This window comes from Acipenser ruthenus, chromosome 13 (genome assembly GCF_902713425.1).
Source record: "Acipenser ruthenus chromosome 13, fAciRut3.2 maternal haplotype, whole genome shotgun sequence".
Taxonomy (NCBI): domain Eukaryota; kingdom Metazoa; phylum Chordata; class Actinopteri; order Acipenseriformes; family Acipenseridae; genus Acipenser; species Acipenser ruthenus.
Window position 1 is genome coordinate 6,217,783 of NC_081201.1, and position 22,337 is coordinate 6,240,119.

Here is a 22,337-nt window from a genome sequence, read left to right on the forward strand (position 1 = left end):
TTTTTTAATGAAAGCGCAATCAGTAGTAATGAATGGATGCCAAACTTTTTCATGCATCTACGTCATATTTTGTAGTTATGCCAAATGCCTTTCCTGGTATCATAACACGGCGTGTTTAATCAAGTAATTACACAAGTGTTGCTTTATTTAAAACTATGTACATGTAAACCAATGAAACATTTAACTAAGCGATTATATATATATATATATATATATATATATATATATATATATATATATATATATATATATATATATATATATATATATGTGTGTGTGTGTGTGTGTGTGTGTGTGTGTGTGTGTGTGTGTGTGCGCGCGTGTGTGTGTGTATTTATCTATACAAAAGCAAACGTATTAACTGGTGTTTATTTTATTTATTTTGTATGTGCCATTATGATCAATTATTTAATTATATACATCTAATGCAATTCACATTACACTTCAGAAAAGAAAACAATGCAATAAATCCCATTAAGCTCAGTGATGGAATAGTAACCTGCATATGGGGGATATTAGATCAATGGAATTAACATTTTGTATTACTTTGCTATGCTTTGTAGTTCAGCATTTTATACACACACACACACACACACACACACACACACACACACAATAGCGTGTGTGTGTGTGTATATATATATATATATATATATATATATATATATATATATATATATATATATATATATAAGGGGGTATTCCAGAAGGTTCTACCGAGCCAGATGGTTAATGGGAGATAAACGTGTCCTAGCTGTCGACCTTGCCCTAAGCACATACCCCACCCGTCAAAGTTAAAGTAATGGACAAATAAAACGAGAATGTGTGTTAATGATAAAAGAGTGACACGCTGAATAGCATTTCTGAGATCCCGCCGCATAGTAATATATCTTTTTAAACTTATAAAATCCCCAATGTTTGTGTTTAAATGACACGGGCAGTAACGTGTGGTCTACAAATCTTCATGACGGTGCAATTATCTTCAACTTTTAATGCTGTCAACCCACTTTTTAAAAATATGACAAAAATAACAAACGAAATGATAATAAAAATTCTAAAATTGCTCGCTTTCTGAGGATCTCTTCTTTGAAATAGAGTCTCGGTGTGTTTTCCAAAAAGCCCAATGTATTCTGTCAATAAATTAAACACATAATTTGTATCCATCAAGTGCAAAATAATATTTAGTGCGAATGCTTTGTGCAATGAGGTCATTTGTGTGTGTGTGTGTGTGTGTGTGTGTGTGTGTGTGTGTGTGCGTGCGTGCGTGCGTGCGTGTGTGTGTGTTTAATTAAGAAAATAGCTAGTTGGGATTGTCTTGGGTTTACACACAGGTATTTAATTTGGAACATTCCCGATTTTACTTGTTGCCTAATTATTTCTTTCTGCGCAACTTAACCCTTAATGAAAAACATCATCCCTGTGTAATATTTAGTAGAGTCCCCTTGTGGTTTATGCTAGACAGCCTCCCTTTCTGAGGAAATAACTGTAAACAAACAATGTGTGGTGTGCAATTTTCTTAGCCATATATTTTGCATTACCCTATAGAATTAACACATTTTCTTCATAAAATAGAATGAAATCTGCTGAATAATGTTACGTTAAATTACACACCGCTTTGTAGCTTTCCATTAACGAAAAACTGACACCAATTGAAAAAATGTGACATTAAATATTCTACTACTATTATGGCTTCAGGTAGACTTTTGCGATATCATTTTGTAGTTTCTTTGATGACATGATGTCAACTAAAATATCTTAATTATGCTCACATAGGCTAGTTATTTTTCTTAATTATGTCTAAATCCTAATATTCTTGGCAATGCAAAACTTTTGACCATAGCCTTAGGTCTTAGTCTGAGGGAAGACAACCAAAAGCCTGCATGGGAGAATAATCATTCAATAGCAGTAGGGCTGTGAAAAGCAATACGTTGTAGCTTTTGAGTTCTTGATCAGGGTCGCGTTTCAAAGCCACTTGAACCGAAACAACATCGTAAGACCACCTACAAATCAACGTTTCAAAAATACAGTGTTTCCCGAACACCATCGTAACTCCAGTAGCTCTTGAACTCCTTCTAGCATTCACGAGCGGTCTGGGGTAGTCGTGAAATATTTCTGGAGGTGGTTAATGCACCGCAAGACCATCAAAACGTAAAACACAACAACTCAGCAATTGAAACATGGCTGCTATACACAGAATACTGTAGTTAAAACATCGTCGCAGATGTTCGTCAGTTATTTGATCAACATTGAAGATGCCATTAACAGTTGCTCAACTATTAAAATGAAAGGAGACACAAACAACCATACTTCCTAGCTATATATTCTCTTTTGTTAATGTGTGTAATACATATAGTGTACTGCATTCTGAAATGCCTCTAAGTGACTCTGCAGCAGCGGTTTATTCTGAGCACTGGTTTTCAGCATGCTAAATAGAGAGATTTATTAGCTTCTACCTCATTCACAAGTACTTGTATTTCAGTTTTAGTATTTTTTTTTCATCATCATAAACACGCTGTTTGCCTTAGTGTACGTTTTTTTCTCTCTCCAAACAAACACACACTTCTTTGCAGAACATATATATGTGTTTCAAATGTGCCCTTATTGGTGATTTCACGGATCCACACGATGCACTTCACGATCAATAATTAAGTTCGAGTTTCACGCGGCGTTTGGGGAAACACACTTGAAGATCGACCCTAAACAGCTGCAGTGGCTCGTGTGATGAATCTTGAAACAACACGCTCCACCGCTATCAGGAAACCAGCCCCAGGAACTGAAATGACCACGTCCTTGCTTTATTGTCTCAGGGCGCTAGTTCGATTGGTCACTTTGATTTGCCTATCTTATCTGGCAATGCTTGCACTTTCTGGACGCTAACCGTTTGTAAAGATAACCGTTTGTAAAGAGGAACTGGGAGTATAAGCATAGGTCAATGACGCCTTTGTCTATTCTTGTTTTAGTCTATAAACTAAATATAGTAAAACATATAATGTTACGAGCGCTGACAAGCAGTAGGAATGAACCACAACATAATTATTATTTATTTATGAATGCACAACACCAATCATGACACCTGTAAGGGACAGCCTTTAGACAAAAACAAACACATTATTAATTAATAAAATGTGCTAATACCTGTTGAAACAATATATATATATATATATATATATATATATATATATATATATATATATATATATATAAAAATTAATGAATGATTTTCAACTCAAAGACAAGAGCTGTAGTTTCTTTGTCACTCATTCTGGAAATTAGGTACAGTCCAAGTAACAGTTATTCATTTGAATGCACCAACATAAACAAAAAAGTAACCTCATGCTTATCCACATATTGTATGTTAGCTCAGAGCTGTGGCCAACTGCAATTCTTGCCGGGCAGACTTAACCGATCAAGAGAATTTCAGCAGCAGCAACAGTGACAGCATGCTGAAATGAACCGTCTGCCTGTCTCCCATTCTGATTGGCAGTGGGCGCCATGTTTATATTACTTCCATCAGTCGCCATACTATGGCAATAGATGCCTATAATTCAAGTACAATGCCAGGCTGGCTTTGACCAGTACACTTAACAGTTTGTATAGAATGACAGTACGTACAGTACTTGTGTTATGCCCGTGTTCAACCTGGATGTGGTAATGGTTTTTAAGAACTTTGAAACATATTGTAGCCTATACTGTTAAGTAATAGATAAACTGAATTATGGTGTAAATTTGTAGTTGAAAAATGGAAGATCAGTAGATAAATACTTTACATTAGTAAAAAATATAAATACCTGAAAGAACCAAAGTATTATTTTTGTTGACTTCACTTACAGTGCAGTATGGGTTAGATTCACAAATTAGTTTTCTCCAAATTGTCATTTGCACATTTATGGTCTAAAAGGAAAGCAAAACACTTAAGAAAAGCTGTAGGGTTGGGCCATTTGTTCATAAGAATTTAGCCTATACCACCACATCATTGCAGGATAACTGTAACCTTGTGAATAAGGCCAAGGCTTTAAAAACATTTTCCGCCTCTCGTTTTGAAGCAAAACACTCCCAATAAATAGACTGACTTGTTTTGCTTTTGATCTTTGTTTTCCAGACTTTATTTTGCCCTTATTGTGACACACACACACACACACACACACACACACACACACACACACACACACACACACACACACACACACACACACTTTATTTTAGCTAGAGAACTTACATAGAATAATAGAATGTGAGAGTGAGGGTGGGATCTCATTAGCTGAAACATGAGAAAATAAACTTATAGCATATTGTAACAAGAAAAAGTTGACTTCACCAGAGTCAAGGCAAATCAAAAACTGTGATGTGTGTTTCATACCACGACAGTGCTCATATGATAAGGAAAAAAATTAAACCAATGTATTAAATTATTAATTTTTATTTCAAAATGAGGTAACATTTATGTTTCAGAGTACATGAATAGCATCTTTCATTTTTAGCACGTTTACAAGTTTTGTGCACAGAGAGAACAAAAGACATCTCTAATTCTAACAGCATCTTGAAGACCAAGGGAAGAATAGGCCCCAGACATCTTCCCAGTCCTGTTCTTCTGAAGCACTCTGGGTATTTACCGATATTTATGAGACAGAACGGAAGCCACACCGGCCAAGAACTTGTCAAAGGCAAGATGGGCTTCAGGAGTGAATTCAGAAGGCAGGTGGTTTGCCAAGACGACCAGGATGCAGTGAGACAGCAGCTGTGGAAATAGGGAAAACAGAAACACTCAGCTTTAGATCCCAATCATTTAAATGACTCACTATGTGTAGAGGTAATCTGAATGGGTGTGTGTATTTAAAGCAATGCACCTCGTGATGGTTTGATGAGAATAATATACTATAGTGTTGTCAAATGGGTTTAATCCAAAAAGGTATCCTGAAGCATATATGGGAACAAACTACTTGCAGGCCCTAGCCCTTAGCACAGTCTGTGTAAATGCCAGCTTACCTTGAAGTTGACGGGATCCACCATAAGGTTGTAGGCGTGCAGGTTGCTGAGGCTGCTCAGGGTTGTCAACATGTTGTCCAGGTCCCCTGCAGTTGAACCGATGGCCTTCATCACCTTGTCACCATGACTCCGGATTGCAGCAGAGCCAGGGCTGGTGTCCACGTGCTTGAAGTAGATCTTGGTCTGAGGGAAGACAGTAAAGAGCCTGGAATAAAAAGTATAATATTATTAACAAGGTGCACATTGTGAAATCGTTTAATATAGGGTGCTGTAAATACACTACAATGTAAACAGATGCAAAGTTACTTGGCATATAATGTTTATTTTTACCTCTCCAAAGCCTCACCACCCCATTCCTCGGTATGGGGGGTGACCTTCTCCCAGATGGAGACGATGAGAGCCTTCTCGGTAGCTGAGTACATGGCTGCAGTGAGGAGTTTTTGAGTTCTTGATCAGGAACTGAAATGACCACGTCCTTGCTTCAGTGTCTCAAGGCTTTTATAGAGCCTACAGGGGCCTGGCTGCTGGCAAGAAGCGAGTCCTATTGGTCACTCTTTGTGACCACCCAGTAAACCTCAAAGAGAACGGCCTTTCATATCAGCCACATCTAGATCTTTCTGGACACTTCTTTCCAGTTCGAGCAATGACAATGCATTTGCTGTGCCACTGGGAGTAAGGTAGTGGGATCTTCATTTAACAAATGCAACATAGTAAATTCACACAGTCATTTTGCAGTTTGCAGTCTCCCTTTATTCTACTATTAATTTACTATTGTGCAACCCTGTTTTTTTTTCTTGGTTTCCTTGCTGTTACTTTCCTTTACTAAACTTGCTTTTACCATGGCATACTACAGTAAATATAAGGGTCCATACTGTAAGGTATAAAATAGGCTATTAGTCTTTTAAATGTGTTTTTTTGTTTTGTTTCTAATTAATCATTTATCTTTATATCATTGTATTAAATCATTGTGATATTATATTTGACATATTGACTTAGTTATGATCCAAATAAGACCACAGTGTTTTATTTTTTTTACAGGCACTTGAAATTCTCAAACAGAAGTGCATTTATTTATATAAATTAGCAAACAGGCATGTGGCCTCAACAAAAAAAATACAACTATACATTTTCACATTTCTAAAAATAGACCAGAACAGTGGTTACATTATATTTTCCTATTAAAGTACCATTATGGTCCCATTTTCAAGCGGAACCTTTATTCAACCAGTAGACGCGCGCTGGTCGGTTTTATGTACATGTGACACACAAAGATATGCGGTCTGACAGACTGAAACTAAAAAATCTAATTACGCATGGAAGAAAAGATTGTAAATAATACAAAGGAACACAAAACAAAATATTCCGTTATAAATATATCTACTGCGTTAGAGCGAATGCGTTTAAATCTGGCCTGTATTGAACGTTTTCACTACCTGGAAAACGTATACTGCGTTTGTAAATAAAAGCTGTTCCATGTATCAACTTTCTATTTCATATTATGATATCATTTTTATTTAACATATTTTGACCAAGTTTATTTTACTAAAAAATATAATTTGTATATTTAACCGATCTATTTAGACAATTGCTGGCGATGCAAACTAATGCCTTGTTTTTAAATACAGCGCCAGTTTGACTTATTTACTGACTGTTGTTATTATAACCTAGTTGAATTGCTGTCCTAGAATGGACAAGGGGGTCTGCTGTTGTGTCCGTGCTCGATACTGATAAAGCAACAACCTTGTTTTAATGATCAACTACAGTATGTAAAAAAAACTTTCTTGCTAAGAAATAGAATAGTATGTACATGCAGATTGAAGGCAAACTCCCTAAAATGGGAGAGAGAACCAGTCCAGTGAGTGTCATACTGGTGAGCTCCGGTAGCAGGGGGAATAAACTACTTTTTAGGTACCCCTTTCAACGAATACCAGAGAACCTATCTTCTCAAACAAGTAAGTAAATGAGTCGTTTGTATTTTGGGCTGGGTTCCTGGCAGTACTGTACTGTCTAAAAATGTGTTGGTAGCAAACTCACGCCACAAATGTCACAAGACATGCGATTCATTTTATTTAGCATATTCTCGATTTTTCTACTGTGTCGTACTCTTGGGAATAGTGTTTGGCGTTAGTTTAGATGTAAAGCCGAGATCCCATTTGGCTTTTTCTATGTTACCGCGGTAAAAGTCGTGAAATAACAGGAGTACTATCTGGCTGAACTAACAAATACCCAGGCTGGATTTTATCTATTGTTTGATGTCGTTTACTATTAAAAAGCACACCAAACACGTACAATTACTCTATTAGTAAAGGATAATCTGTGTAATACTTTAGGGCACATCACTATACAACCCTTTCGTACTGTCACAATGCAGTAGGGTAAACAATGGTACTACAAGAACTGCATGAAAAAATGTCTTACTCTGTGTCTCTCATGCTTATTTCCCAAGCTAAACTCAGGAGTCCGTATGCATTGAACACTGCAGGGGACACCACAGAAGACCCAGATGGGGATTCAAGGTACTGCATTTGCCTTAACTAGACCACTGTCTCAACACTACCTTCATCTTTACATAGTCAAGACAGCCCAATTTAGGTGCCACGGTTGGTGGTGTGCACAAATATATAGCTGTGTAAGGAAACACTGCATGAGGTAAAGCCAGTTCCTGAGGTTCAATCTTAACCCTGTAATGCCACTTGTGTGTATCACATGTTGCCAGTCAGGTCTTTATTTTTGTGTATAGAATGGGGTCTCGCTTTTCTCCATACAAACATACTCGGTCATTCTAGGATCTCCTTCCCAAGTCTAACCAGGACAGCTGGCAATGTGCAATGCTCATACTGTGGGTAGTACTGCCCCTCAGTTCCAGTCTGCTTTCATGCAAAGCAAGTGTAATTGGCGATTGATTTGACAGATACCAGGATCTCTTTAATGTGCCACTTCTAAAAGAAAAATGCACATGTCTGTGCTCATGGGTCTTTGAATTAAGGTTAACCTCCAGGGTTTAAATGATTTGGACATTTCTTTAACAATTGAGTTCAACATAATTGATAGCTAGGACTAAACAAGAAAACCAATTAAATGTAATACTGTCTTTTTAACTTTGGGAATTAAATGCTGCTAAAAACTCTTTTGGTGAGCCTGTGTGTTACCACCGTGGCATGGAGATCACTTTAAAACTAGACTGTAATTGACCGTGTGTGGGATTTTGTGCTTTTGCAGAGGTGGGCATGTTAGAAGTATTTTTAATTGTCAATTATGCATACTGATGTCTACATTTCTGTGTGTTTCCACTTAGTTTGACATGGTGTGTACTGCATTCTGAATATCTTTACTTATTTCTGCAGTTTTTATATTTCTATAGATACAGTATATAGTGTACTTCTTGCAGATGTACAAACTGTTTTGATATCTCTTGTAAGTTACATTACAGTTCCTGCGCTCCTTGGATATTTTACACACCCTGGTAAGAGTTTCCTGTAAAATCTCATCAGGATAACAAGAACAGCATGGGTTGTGTTTTCCACTGTGTGCACATTTCAGGGTTGTGAGAATCACAATATTCTTACACAAACAATGCAGGTTTGTTCATGTTTGAGACGCAAGATCTCTCAGGATTTTCTCAAGCTACTAAAGTACCCATTAACTTTATCCTACATTTGCAAGCTTTATATTAAAATGTTGAAAAGAAATATGGAATCTAGTACACACTTCTTTTGTTTTGTGTTATTTTTCTTTTTTTTTTTTTGGTGCCTGTGGGTTATAGTTACAAGTAAGTGCTTAAGATATGTGCAAATGTTATCTTTGCATATATTTGACATTATGTTCTTTTGGAGTGGCTTGTGTGTTTTAAGAGTGACTTTAAAAAAATAAAAAAATAAATAATAAAAGTGTGATTTAAATAGACCCCAGTGCTGAAGTGACTCATTGATGGCTAATGTAAGGTTACCATTCAGAGTTATCCCCTGGTCTTCACTACAAACTTGGTGGACACCAGTCTGAAAACTTATGATAATAATGATTCAAAAATATTGAAATTGGAAAATCTAATAAAATACAACCAGTCTTATTAGAAATATGGAAATGTAGAGAACTAGAGATGTAGTTGTAATTGCCCACTGAACTCCATTGTCACCCACACTTCTCCCTGAATTCGTCATCCCATGCACATCTTTAAAAAGGAAAGAAAAGTCACTCCTAAGTTGTTTTATTGCTAATCTTCTTTTTGTTTTTAATCTTCTTACTAAGTTGGGTTTATATGTTTGCTGCATTTTTTTGTTCTTTTGCTTCTTTTGTTTTGTTTTATGGCCACGTTCCCATTTCAGAGAGCAAAATCCTCTAACTGATGAACAGTTGGTAGCCGGGTAAGAAAAAACAACAACCTTCTAAACAACTCCTCCTGTGTCTAGAATTCTGCTTCCCCTTTCTGTCCTTCCTGTCGCTGTTGATTTATATATATATATATATATATATATATATATATATATATATATATACACAGTATATGTGTGTGTGTGTGTGTGTGTATTCTTTTTAAATTATATTTTGCAATTATCCGATTGTTAGTAGCTGATAACAGCAGAGTTAATTTAGTTCTGATCACATCCAATAAAAAGACCAGAGCGACTGTCTTTATTTTTACCATCTAAATCATTCATTAGGCAAACTTGGCACTTGAATTCAGTGGTTGGGATTGGAAGGGTTTAATTGAAATACATGACTAAAAATAAAAGGTTCAATTTTTCCTGTTCAGTAGTAGCTGACTCCAGGCTTTGGGAGCATGTAGCTGTTTTAGTTACTAATGAAACATTTCCACACTGTCAATATGGGATTTGATTTCCTAAAGAAAACTACATTAACTAATTTGTCACCTATCCAGAACAGTATTTCCACAGTGGAACCCGTCACAAATGAGTTAATAACTAATGCCACCCTAATGCCATGCACAGTACTGTTGAACATACTTTACACCAACTTGGACTCCAACATCTATGGTGTAATGTAATACCAGTAATAGTCCATTTTATTGAATACCATTTAAATAAATAAATACCATATCAAATAAGACCTCTTCAATACAACTAGATGGATTACAAGTTTCTCTATTAAATATGGGTGATATAACACTTTAGAAGGTACAGTATAGTTAGCCACTGGTTTTTAAAAATCTTAGTAGGGATTTGGTGTAATAATTCTTATAATTTTCCCTTCGAATTGTCTCTCTTTTTTTATAGCATGAGCTATACAGAGCAGCATGCGCCACTCACCTTCTCCCTTGTGCACACTTGCCTATCTGATAATGGTGTCACATACTGTATATATTTTATACGTGAATGTTCATTAAAATGTTTCCATAATCATCACAAAATATATACTGATACTACAGTCCTATAACTAATTGAAGTTTACAATCTTTTCGGATATTGATCATCATTGATTTGCACATTGAACCAGAATGTATGCGTGTTGTTTTTCCCCCTCCCTTGATATTGCCAGCATTCACTTGTTCTTCATCTTCTTCGAAAGGTTTTCTGATGTCATCCTCGCCACAATCCTGGCGACAAAGTCAGACATGTGCGGGAAAAAGTTTGAGCTGAAGATTGACAACGTGCGGTTCGTCGGACACCCAACCCTACTGCAGCATACCCATGGGATTCAGGTAAAAGCTGACAAATTTGAATGGGTATAGAAAAAGTGGACTGTGGTTACCTACATTTGTGTGAACCTAAAAACCAGTATGTCAGTTTTCATATTTATTTTTTATATATAATTCAATATAATTTCAATAATAGATACCTATTTATAAAAATAAAAAAAAAACTATTTTATTTGGTTGAAGTTAGTTCTACAGTGTGTCCATATGCTGAGTCACGGAACCAGTAGATTAAGCAAAGTAGCTCTCTTACTCCACCTTGCGGTGGTAGTTTTTTTCTTTTAAGCATAGGAGGAAGTTTGATGAATGCCTGTTCGTGTGAAACGAGACGTACGTTTAGGTGAAATGCCACAGCTTGTGACGAGAAGATATCTCTGGACTGTGACAATGTGCCTGCAGAAGCTACCTGCATGCTTGATTTTAAGTTTTAGGTTCAGACAATTGCATGTTATGAACCTTGTGTAATAAACAATAAACCTTCTGCAATGTCTATGATACATTTCTTTTTTGAAAGGAACTTCTAAAATTATAATAAAAGTATATATAGCATGTAAAAGTGTGAATATTCCTCTTAATTCACATTATATGCGTGTCCCTCCTTAATTTCTGATTGAATTAACATTTAAGTTTAGCAGCTGCCTCTAATTCAGGAGTGCACTTCCAAGTTTAACCCTCTGAGAGCTAATGGTCATTCATTTTACAATAATGCCACTTGAAGTATCAACTGGTCAGCTGTATGATTCTATGTATTTCTTTCTGTAGGTATCGAAAACAGACCCATCACCAAAGAGGGAGATGCCTACAATGATCCTCTTCAGTGTTGTTTTTGCATTAAGGGTATGAAAAATATATATATTTTAAAATAATTTAAATCAGACTGCATTTCAGCAGAGAAGGCCTGTATGCTCAGTTTTTGGAAAACTGTCTGAACTCCAAGCTGGTAAGACAAAAGCAAAATAAACAGGGGTTTAAATGCACTGTAACGCACACACAAAAGTGTGAGTCCTTTATAAAGAATGTTGATCTTTTAGGCTAGAGTCAGTGTTTTTATCTGTGCTTAAATCCTGTAATATGTTTCTTTTCTTCCATATTAAAAAGCATGCTTATATTTTACAGTTTTCAAATTTTGATGCATTTAATTGGTTAACCAGGAAGAAAGGTTTGCAACAATTACCTAAATACACCTTTGTGTTTGCAGTTTACATTCTAGATAGTGCAAGGTGTTTGAAGAGTTTGATAAATACTACTTGACAGTTCATTGAAAGACGTTTTAGCCAGTCACTGAACTCAGGTAGGCATGTGCGTAACTCTAGGTTAAATACCCAACAAACCAGCTTTCTGAATACTATCAATATCTTAGCAGCTATTTACAATGTATGTTGTGTGTTAAAAGAATATATTTCACTAGCTTTTATAAAAAGCCAGAATACATCCAGGAGAAATACAGAAATGCCTTGAATTAATTTAAATGTAGGTAGATAATTACAATAGTACTTATGAATTGTGATTTTTTTTTTTTTAATAAAACTAATACATTAATTTTACAGATGGCTCAACTGGCTTGTTTTAATTTCTAGTCAACAAAGTTCACAGGTTTAGTTATTGCCGTTTCATGTCAAGGTGAATTGCTCTTGCATGCTTTTGATAAAGGGTAAGTTTGCCAATCTTCCCCTTGCACCAGGCGGGTGGGGGACATGTTTTCTAGGTAATCAATATGTAGCAAGTTCCCCGCCTGAATCTCTGGCCACGTTTCGTGACTCGGCAGAAAAGGCAGGCTGTGAAAGTGCTGAGTCAAGGTTTGCACAGTCAGATCTGATCAGACCCATGTCTGCTGTGCTGTGGAAAGAGATATGTTTGGGAGGGGAGCATAACAGACTGATCTTATCTGTCTGTCACGCTCAGTACTCAGCCTGACCGAAAGTGACTATGTTTTGCACATTTAAATGTTTTTTAATTTTTATAGTAGTATAATTATAGTTTTATTTAATGCCACTGATCAACATTTCAGTTTAATTTAGTATTTCAATTTTTGTCCTTCTTTCTACCTCTGTAATTATTCAAAGAGGTTACCACTTTACTCAAACCATGATGGGTTATGTTTATTTTGTAGAATATTAATTGGTAAAATAAAAAAAAAATAAAAAAACAACAATAGAAATCATATTTTATTTGATGTTTTAACCATATTTAATATTGATTACCTCTATATTTTACCTGAATATGTTATGTTTTTTCTGTTTGCTATTTTTGTTGTTGTTTAAAAGCCTGGTTTGTATAAAAGATGTTTTTTCACCTTGCATACGTTTCCAAATAAATAAAATAATAACTTTCATGCAAATAATTTGTGGATTATGTTAGTTGTGTGTATATGGTTACATTATATTAATAACCAGCTAGTTGGATTTGTAGCTTGTGTCAAATGTTCAGAAAACAGTAATGACATGCATACTTTTTTTTAAACTTCTCATAATTAAGAACACATTTCTAAGGTTAACATTGTCACTTATGCCCACTGCAAAAATTCAGTTATATTGTATAAGGGTTGTTGAAATCAAATGAACTCCCTTAATGAAGCTGTTCTCTGTTAAACTTTATAACATTTTCATATTCTCCATTACTCAAACTGGAAAGTCTGGACAATTATATTTAATAAATCAAAAATTATATTTAATAGGCAAAATAATATAGAAACAGGAATGGTTGTTCACAGCTTGCAGATGATGACTGGGCTTGGTCCGCACAGCCATGCTGTGCTGTTATCTTTTCACTCTAGCTAGGAACACATGGTAGGAATACTGTGCATTCAGAGTTACTAATGGCTTCTCTGTCAGAGATACCTTTACCAAAAACATATGTTTGTATATATATATATAATGGTAGATGTAAAAAGATGTTATAACCCCAAAGGATTAAAAAAAAAGTTCATGCAAACTACTTAATTTGTGCACAATTATTTCTCCCACACTAGCCAGATAAACATTCTATTCCATTCTGCATTATTATGGCAAATTTCATGACGTCAATTTATATTTTTTCAACTTTGCATCTTTCAACAATAGTGGGATTCATTTTCAGTGTTGTTCATTTTCAGCCTGAAACTGTGCTGAATCCTCAGTGATGTGATGTGATGTGATGTGTGCTCCCCCGTTGCAGGCGAACGCAGACCCCTCTGTGATCAGCTGCATGCACAACCTGTCCCGGCGCATTGCCATTGCCCTGCAGCACGAAGAGCATCGCTGTCAGTACCTGACCAGGGAGGCCAAGCTCATGCTGGCCATCCAGGACGAGGTGACCACCATGGGTGAGAGTGAGTGCCCCCAACACCTCCTCTGGAGTGACCTTTCTACTCCCAAACTCGGCCCTGATCTTGATAACAGGGCTGCATTTTAATTGATTATTTTGGACTGTTTCTTCTTTCTTACGCTACTAAATGTTCTCTTCTCTATTGTTACATGTACCTAGCTGAAGGAGACCCGCAGTCCCCTTTTCACCACATTCTCCCGAAGTGCAAACTGGCCAGGGACCTAAAGGAGGCTTACGACAGGTATAGTTAGCCTCTTTTCACTCAGCCAGTGGAAATGTATCCTGACATTTCTCCATTCTCCATGCAGGAAAAAAGTTGTAACAGTGTGTCCACTCTGGCCACATTACATGCTTCTTAAGGTCATCTCTCCTTGCATGTGCAGTAAAACACAGAAAATGAGTAAACATTGGTTTTAAAGCTTTTTACAAAGTGGGTTAAAAGGGCTTTCTGTGTTTAATATTTCAGTGCCATGTAACTTTACCGAAAGACTACCCCAAGGACATCTGAATAATTCGTGTTTTTTACTGTAAAATAAACAAATACATTTATATTAGTATGTTAGTTAAGTTTAGTGGTCTGTTGTTTAGACAGGGGTTATAGTTCCTATAATGTTAAAGTGGGTGTGCAATCAGGACTGCAGTGCTGAAAAAGTTACAGTATTCAATGTTGCCAGAGTTACAGTTCATGAACAAAGTAGTAGGTTTCTTTGTAAAAAAAAAAAAAACCCTCCTTAAATAACAGCATCGACTGAGTTTCAGTAGCTACTTGCAGACATTTACAAGACGTATGTTACAAAGTGTTAATAATGCAGATGTTTATAGTGCCATCTAATGGTGAAGTTTTCTGAGGAATTCTAAGTTTTTGCCTTTGGTAGTGGGTATAGGTCTAAGTGTGTGCCACATTGAGTTGGGAATGTTGTAGTTGTGTGCTTGTGGTTTGTCAAGTTCGAATTATGAGTAAATGCTTACAATAATTATTTACTCTAACCAATGCAAATATACATCAAAGTCTAAGGAGAGTGAAAGATAAACTGTTTACTTGCTTTTCCTTTTCAGCCTGTGCACCACCGGAGTTGTTCGCCTGCACATTAATAACTGGCTGGAGGTGAGCTTTTGCCTGCCTCATAAGATTCACCGTGTCCGGTGCAATCACATCCCTCCTGAGGCTATAGAACGCAGCTTGAAGGCAATCCGGTAAGGGCCTCAATCTACCAACATGATGCCCTTGGCTTTTTACATTTCTTAGCATGCTAACTTTCTCAAAGTGTCCATTACTAAGCATACATGTTACTTTAATAGTATATAAATTCAGTGTAACAAATATTATTCAATACAAAAGAGAACGGGCAGTGGGCCATATTTACAATAAAGCAACTGTCAAACATAAGAACAGACAACTTGAAAGGAGCATTACAATACCATCAGAATAATTGTAATCCATTGCACATTCTTGAAAATAAAAGCTTAAAGGTTGTTGTTCTAAATTCTGTTCTCCTTGGTCCCCCTCCCCCAAGGCCCTACCATTCCCTCCTTCTGCTGGACGATGAGAAGTCATTGCTGAGTGAGCTTCCGTTAGATTGCTCCCCAGCCCTGGTGCGAGTGATTAAAACCTGCTCTGCCGTCAAGAACCTGCAGCAGCTGGCACAGGACGCAGACCTGGCCCTGTTACAGGTAACAGCAGAAGAGTCTGGGAGAGCCAGGAGTTGTAGTTAAAGGGGAAAGACCATGTTTGCAGAAGCAAATACTCATTTATAATCAAATCTAACTAGAGAAAGGAAAGTCTCTTGGTTTGATCAGTGTTGGTTCCAGCCACAAGTACCGGTAATTAAACAACACCAAAAAGTCCCTGACGCTTTATAATCAAGGAAATACAATGACTACAGGACATCAACATTGTGTAAAAGTATGGGCTTCTGAAAGTGCCTTTGGTATTTGATTATACTGCCATCTAGTGGCATAACAATATAAAATAAATCTACAAAGACAGGTTCTCTTTTTTTCTTAGTTAATTATGATAGACAAATAAACTGGCATGACTAAGAACTTTTAAAATAATTAGTCACAGGCTTTCCATTTGTTACAATCAGTTCTCAGGGTTCTCCCCAGGAATTCTGTACAGCCGGGCGGCAGAACATTATAGCCAAGAGCACTTTTAACAGAAAAATAAACTTTAAATATGTAATACGACAAAGAATTTGAATGATGTGTTGTCTTTCGTTGACTATAGCTGGTTACTCTTTTTTATGTTCTACATTTTCTTTTTCATTACTGTTTATTATGGTAAATTACCGTGCTTATTTAGGCACTCTACGATTTGACTGGGGAAAGATAACGTAGGGTTGTTGGAGTTCACAAAAAAAAAAAACGGTAACCTTTGCACTTCCTTTTTAGCTTAATTATTGAGCTTCATGCTTCATTTAAATTGTTTTCTTTATGTTAAGTTTTCAGGGCATTTTGTTAATGCACGTCTATTTTTGTTTTTCGATGTTCTACATTTTTTTAATGCAAATGTTCATTTTAACCATTTTTTTTTTTAACACAACAGTACTCGCACACTTTTGGTCTCCATCGTAACTGTTGCATGAAACCGGAGTGTAATAATCCAGCACCGCTGCACTTAAGCATTTGTGTGTCAGCTGACAATGTTCAGCTGATATCCCATCAAGCCTTTCTTCTTAAAGGCGTACAGCCTCTATATATGTCCCAATATCTCTCACAAGCACCTGGGTACATATTGTTATGATATCACAACAAAAGAAATACGTTTTAAAAAAAAAAAATGTTGTGCGTATGTATAGCTATTATGTACTATTTATCACCTTACAGTACAATAATACGACAGAAAATGGACTGAATGATAATACCCGAAAATAATCTTAATATTTTTTTAATAAAGTAGCCGGTGCAAATATAGTATTAGGCAGTGGATTGTGCTGATTGCCAGGTTATTTTGGCCCCCTGCAATCATTGTCACTATTTTTTTTACTCTAGATAGATTCTCCCCAGGCTGAAAAGGCCTCGGGAGAACTCTGGTTCTGTGGCTTCAGTAATAAGGTCACATTGACTGGCCTTACTGGTTTGATGAATCAGAAAGCAGTTAGAATCCAGCAGTGATGTATTCCTTAACCCCTCCAAAGCAGCATTATGAGTCTCCACTATAGGTCTGTGGTCTGATAGGTGACAGCCCCTTTTTCAGCAGTGGTTACTGTGGTTAGATTAATCTGAATATGAGGTAACCAATGATTGATGGGACTTCTGCACAGAACTGACAGATTCAAAACGGTGTCGCCTTTCTTTTCTGGTGGGGACAAGGAACGACTCGCCAGGAATGATGGTCTGTGTCACTTGTAGGGTTTTTCTTTCTGCTATTGAAAAGGCCTACTCTCAGACAAGTCTTGTTTTTGTGCCCTGATTGTACATATTAAACAGCATGCTGGGTCAATGGTAGATGGAGATTCGCTGTTAATGCAATGTATAAATGCTCTCTTTTTCATTTCCACAGGTCTTCCAACTTGCAGCCCATTTGGTGTACTGGGGCAAGGCAATCATTATCTATCCACTATGTGAAAACAATGTCTACATGCTCTCTCCACACGCCAATATTAGTCTGTAAGTCTTGGTATTATATCTCCTTTCCAACTTTTAGTCTGTCAGTCAGATTATTCATCTCTTCCTAAGATGCTCTGTACTGCAGCTTAATGGCTCAGTATCCTTTTGCATGATGATTTATGAGATATATTGATGGTACCCTCTGACTGAACCAAGCAGCAAGCTTGCTATCTTCCACAGCAGGGTATGCTGGCATTCCAGGCTGATTATATGTGGACAGAGTATCAAAACAAAGGCATTCATCTTAACCACAAATGCTGTTTGTGAAGCAATGTGTGGCCAGCATGAACCATTCCTGTGATCAGAGCAAGAACACAGAGCATAGAGGTTTTTGGTTTGAATCCAAGCCGCTGATCACTGTGTGACCTTCCACAGTCTGCTTGACTGAATCTTATACAAAAGAAGTAATGTTTAAACTATGCACATATCTAAGACTGCAAACTGGAACCGTTTCATAAATAATTTATCTTGGTAAATCAGTTCTCCCGAGTTATGTTGCCTTGCCTTTAATTTCCTAAAAATAAATAAGTAAATTATTTGAATGCACAAAGAAAAAACTTTTCTGTGGAAGGTGAGGGTCATAATGTGATGTCATCTCACCAATCATGGAGCAGAACAGCTGTGGTATTTGAATGGATGTCTTTGTCTCCAGTGGTGTGGCTCCCCTCCAGAGTCGAAACGCATCCTTTAGGAGTCAATCGCTTCCCTCTGTCTTTATATCAACACAAGCCAAACACCAGCAACAGCAACTTAAAGTCAAACAGCCAACATGACTCAGTAAAGGTCAATTCATATTTCAATTGCACATTGGTACTTTCTTGTTTTCTTTGCTATTTTTAATTGGAAGCTGATTTGTGTCAGTGTTAATGTTCATTTTTACATATTCCCTAAACTTTAGCTCAGTAATCCTACTGTGTTCTGTAAATGTGACTGCCACAGAAAGATCAAATGTCAGACCCACAGTGGGGGAAAAAACAGCCTCATTGTCTTTCTTTCTTTCTTTCTTTCTTTCTTTCTTTCTTTCTTAGCTACTCCCCATTAGCAGAGCAGTTTGCACAGCAATTTCCAGGGCACGACCTACCATCCATGCTGGCCAAGTTCTCCCTGCCTGTGTCCCTGTCAGAGTTCAAGAACCCCCTGGCCCCACCTGTACAGGAGGTGAGGAATCACTCTGCTCTCTGCAGGGCCCTGACTGAGGTTCAGGGATCCAAGCAGAAAAGTTTGTTGTCTTGCCAACATCACATCACATCCCACGGTCTGCAGCTAACATTCTTCAGCTCTCCACAGACTTTTTCTCAACGAAAGCCAAAATGTAAACTTACAAATCTTATTTTCTTTTTAGAAGGATCCAGTCCTCCCCTCTCCCCTGTTAATATTTCAGTGTGCATGGCCAATACAGAGAGCTCTGCCCATAAAAAAACGTCTGTTTATTTTTTTTTAATTGTTCTGCATGATATTTTTCAGTATATATATAACGTTTAATCTTTTTCGATAATAGTGTTCACTCTGAAGTGAGTTACTAGTCAAAACGGTCTGTTGCGCTGCTCAAGCAATGCAAGGCCCCTCCCTTTTCTTATGTTTTCATAATTAATCTGTCAGCCTGTCCTGTCCTGTCCTGGAAGTTTCCATTATTGTATTTTGGGTACAGATAGCCTTGGCGTGTAGTCCATGTGTCTGACCACAGCTTTGTTATGTCTGCAGCTGCTTGACAGAGCCACACAGTTGTTGTGGAGGCCTAAAATATGGTTTGTATTGAACTGAAGGCATTCATCCATATATTTACTAGACCTGAAGCTGAGCTGAATATTTTTGTAAAAAATATAAAAAATTATATATATATATATATATATATATATATATATATATATATATATATATATATATATATGCAGAAAATAGCGCTTGAACTTATTATTTGTTTTAAATTTCTAGTTTTTGTTTTTTTCTTGTGTAGTTTTTGTTATCACTATAACATGCTTGCTTTTGAGCTGACATTTCAACCAGTTTGTTTTGGTGCATTACATATTTCATGAGATTTGTGTAAGGAATTAGGATACTGAACCAAACAATCCAGAAAGTTTGGATTCTTTCATATAGCTTTTTAAGCAGGGTATTGTCTGAGCTTGCAATGAAAGATGACCCTGTATGTCCGCTAGAGGGCAGCAGTCTTGAGCTTCTGCTGTGACAAATAAATGGTTATACTGTATGATGTACAGCAAACTAAAAAATAAATAAATTATATGGGATTTACAGTTAAGTTAAGTTGGGATGTTAGATGTTTAATTTCATGAACTTTTAAACTTTAGAATTAAACATGTTTAAACTGACATCTTGGGAATTTGTTAGCAATCAGAAAAGTTTTTCGTTAAGTATATGAAAAAGCAATACAAAATTCAATATGTTAACGTAGCATTATTCAGCAGGTTTCATTGTACTTTATAAAGCTAAATAAGTTCATGCTATAGGGTGATGTAAAACCTTTGGCCATAGCTGTAGTTTATTCGTTTAGCAAACAGCTTTCAGTTTGGTAATTGCAAGCCATATCGGAATGATAAACTTAGACGTTATGGTCACAGTCTATGTGTCCCTTTTGACAGGCCCAGCTGATTCAGATGGTGATCTGGATGCTACAGCACCGCTTGCTGATGCAGCTGCACACGTATGTCTGCCTGCTGGCGCCCCCTGCAGAGGAGGAGCTGCGACTACGGGATGAGGAGCTGCCATTAGCCGCCCGAGTGGGAGGAAGAAGCCTCAGCACACCCAGTGCACTCAGCTTCGGATCCCCCAGTACGTACCACAGGCCATGCGATCAGCTGTGGAGTTCAATTAAAGAATAGACCCTTTGTGTTTTTGTATTTGTGATATAAGGGCAGGCAACGGTAAGTGACTGCAGCTGCAGTTCTTTAAATTTGTGATAAAAATTTAAATAAATAAATAAATAAATCATGCAGTGATTGTTTACAAAACTGTGTGATTGCGTGCAAATAGAGATTCTATTTTCTGATTCTACTGTGTTCTGTCACCTAATTTACACAATGTACATAGATGGTTAACATCATCTCCCATTAGCCAGCAGTGATGACATGACCCTGACCAGCCCCAGCATGGACAACTCGAGTGCAGAGCTGGTGCCGAGGGGAGACTCCCCACTCAATACCAGGATGACAGAGAGCTTGCTGGCCAGCTTGTCCGAGCGTGAGCGAGTCGCCATCCTCAACGTCCCAGCTGCCCAGAACGCAGAGGACCTCCGCATGTTTGCCCGGTAATGCAAGGGGGGTTGTCTCCTAAATCGCATTTAGAGGGCCCATATTTTGAAGAGACAAGGAACCATTTTATATCTAGAAAACTAGATTAATTTTTTCATCTGTACTGCAGTGAATAAGCAAACTGCTCTCACCTGCAACTGAAATTTGCTTATTGCTAACAATAGACTCTGGCATTTATTTTTCTTCTTTTAAGAACATTTGCTGTAGCACTTGCTTCAAAATAGGGCCCCTAGTTATTGTACCAAGACCTAATGAATTTACATTTTACCCTTCAAGCCTTTGTGTAAAACCTACTTAAATGCATATATTTGTACAATGGTGAATCTGTTCAGGTTTATTGAGTAATGATGTTTTGTGTAGCACAGTTGGTTATAGATAGTAGATTCTGATTTCTTTTGCATTTGTTTCCTCGCCCCTGATAGGCTGCTGCTGTATTTCCGAGGGCGCCACCACCTGGAGGAGATCATGTATAACGAAAACATGCGCCGCTCACAGCTCATGACCCTCTTTGACAAGTTCCGCAGTGTGCTGGTCGTGACAAACCACGAGGACCCCATCATCTCCCTCTTTCAGTCTCCCCTCGACTGAGAAGCACAGTTCAAGACCGCAGCACAGTGCTGTTTTTAAGAGTTCTGGCAATATATTTTTCAAATCCTTTATCAGTTCACAAAGAAAAATATCAGTGAGCTAATGCTGCCACATCCAGGACCTTTGTGGAAATGAGATGGTGTCATCTCACTGAGTTCTTGCTGTGAATTTGCAAATACTAATACTGACATAAGACATGGCAATCCGGTGTTATGATACTGCCAGTGTGTTGTAGAACGGAAGTCAAAACTGTGTATTTAAAAATGGTGAATACAGTAATTTATAAAATATATGCTGATTATGTATATACAAATAAATACGTTTTTTGCAAGGTTTATGTGTTTAGGTAATGTCATGTAATGCCAAATACTAACATGAACTTCAGTCTCATTCAGACCCAAGGAAATACTTTGAGTTATGATATCTAGAACCAGCACTGTGAGAACTAACGGCTGCAACAGAAGAGCTGGGCTCCACATACCCCTTTTCATGTGGGGAAACATTAAGAATACGGCACACATCAAACGAGAAGCCCCAGGCTGTGTTCCACCACAGGACGCCAGCTGGGCCAAGTGAGCCCAGGCCCACAGCATGTTGATTTCAGCTGGCATTGTGACATGTGTCTACCAGTCATTCACCCTTTAGAACTTGATGTCTCCTAGTTCCAATCCTGATTTATCCTGTTGTTCAATAGAATTAGAATATAGTTAATAAAATGTATTAGATTATAATGCACATCATAACCAAGCTTAAGGTAAACATCCCAGGGCTTGTTTTAGTATCGTAAACATGTCTGATTCTCTCTGTCAAACGTTGATAATGTGGGAATACTAATATCTTGAGAATAGCGTCCCTAGGTTATTCTTGTTCTAAACATCTAATTTAGCTATCACGTTTTGTTTCCATTCTGTCACAAGTCAGAATCCCCAGTTTACCAG

General features: G+C 37.2%; 2 protein-coding genes across 5 annotated transcripts; one reads left to right on the plus strand and one right to left on the minus strand.

Moving 5' to 3' along the window:
• Window positions 1-4,401: 4,401 nt before the first annotated feature.
• On the minus strand, window positions 4,402-5,464 carry LOC117418577 (hemoglobin subunit alpha-2-like). Its single transcript, XM_034031756.3, has 3 exons — window positions 5,314-5,464; window positions 4,984-5,188; window positions 4,402-4,735 (listed from the first exon to the last, which is right to left on the minus strand). Exons 1-3 carry the CDS (start codon window positions 5,403-5,405, stop codon window positions 4,607-4,609), a joined length of 426 nt encoding a protein of 141 aa, XP_033887647.2. The 5' UTR covers window positions 5,406-5,464; the 3' UTR covers window positions 4,402-4,606.
• Window positions 5,465-6,210: 746 nt separating this feature from the next.
• LOC117418597 (GATOR complex protein NPRL3-like) lies at window positions 6,211-21,734 on the plus strand. 4 transcript variants are annotated; one of them, XM_034031783.3, is made up of 14 exons: window positions 6,211-6,935; window positions 7,430-7,499; window positions 9,306-9,344; window positions 10,507-10,639; window positions 11,396-11,470; window positions 13,787-13,940; window positions 14,096-14,177; window positions 14,993-15,130; window positions 15,451-15,607; window positions 17,439-17,545; window positions 18,574-18,703; window positions 20,143-20,332; window positions 20,615-20,807; window positions 21,234-21,734. In XM_034031783.3, exons 1-14 carry the CDS (start codon window positions 6,785-6,787, stop codon window positions 21,397-21,399), a joined length of 1,785 nt encoding a protein of 594 aa, XP_033887674.2. In that variant the 5' UTR covers window positions 6,211-6,784; the 3' UTR covers window positions 21,400-21,734. The 4 variants fall into 4 exon arrangements, with proteins under 4 accessions (XP_033887674.2, XP_033887675.2, XP_033887676.2 ...); XM_034031784.3 differs by having other exon boundaries at window positions 13,787-13,934; XM_034031785.3 differs by lacking the exon at window positions 9,306-9,344.
• The last annotated feature ends 603 nt before the right edge of the window (window positions 21,735-22,337 follow it).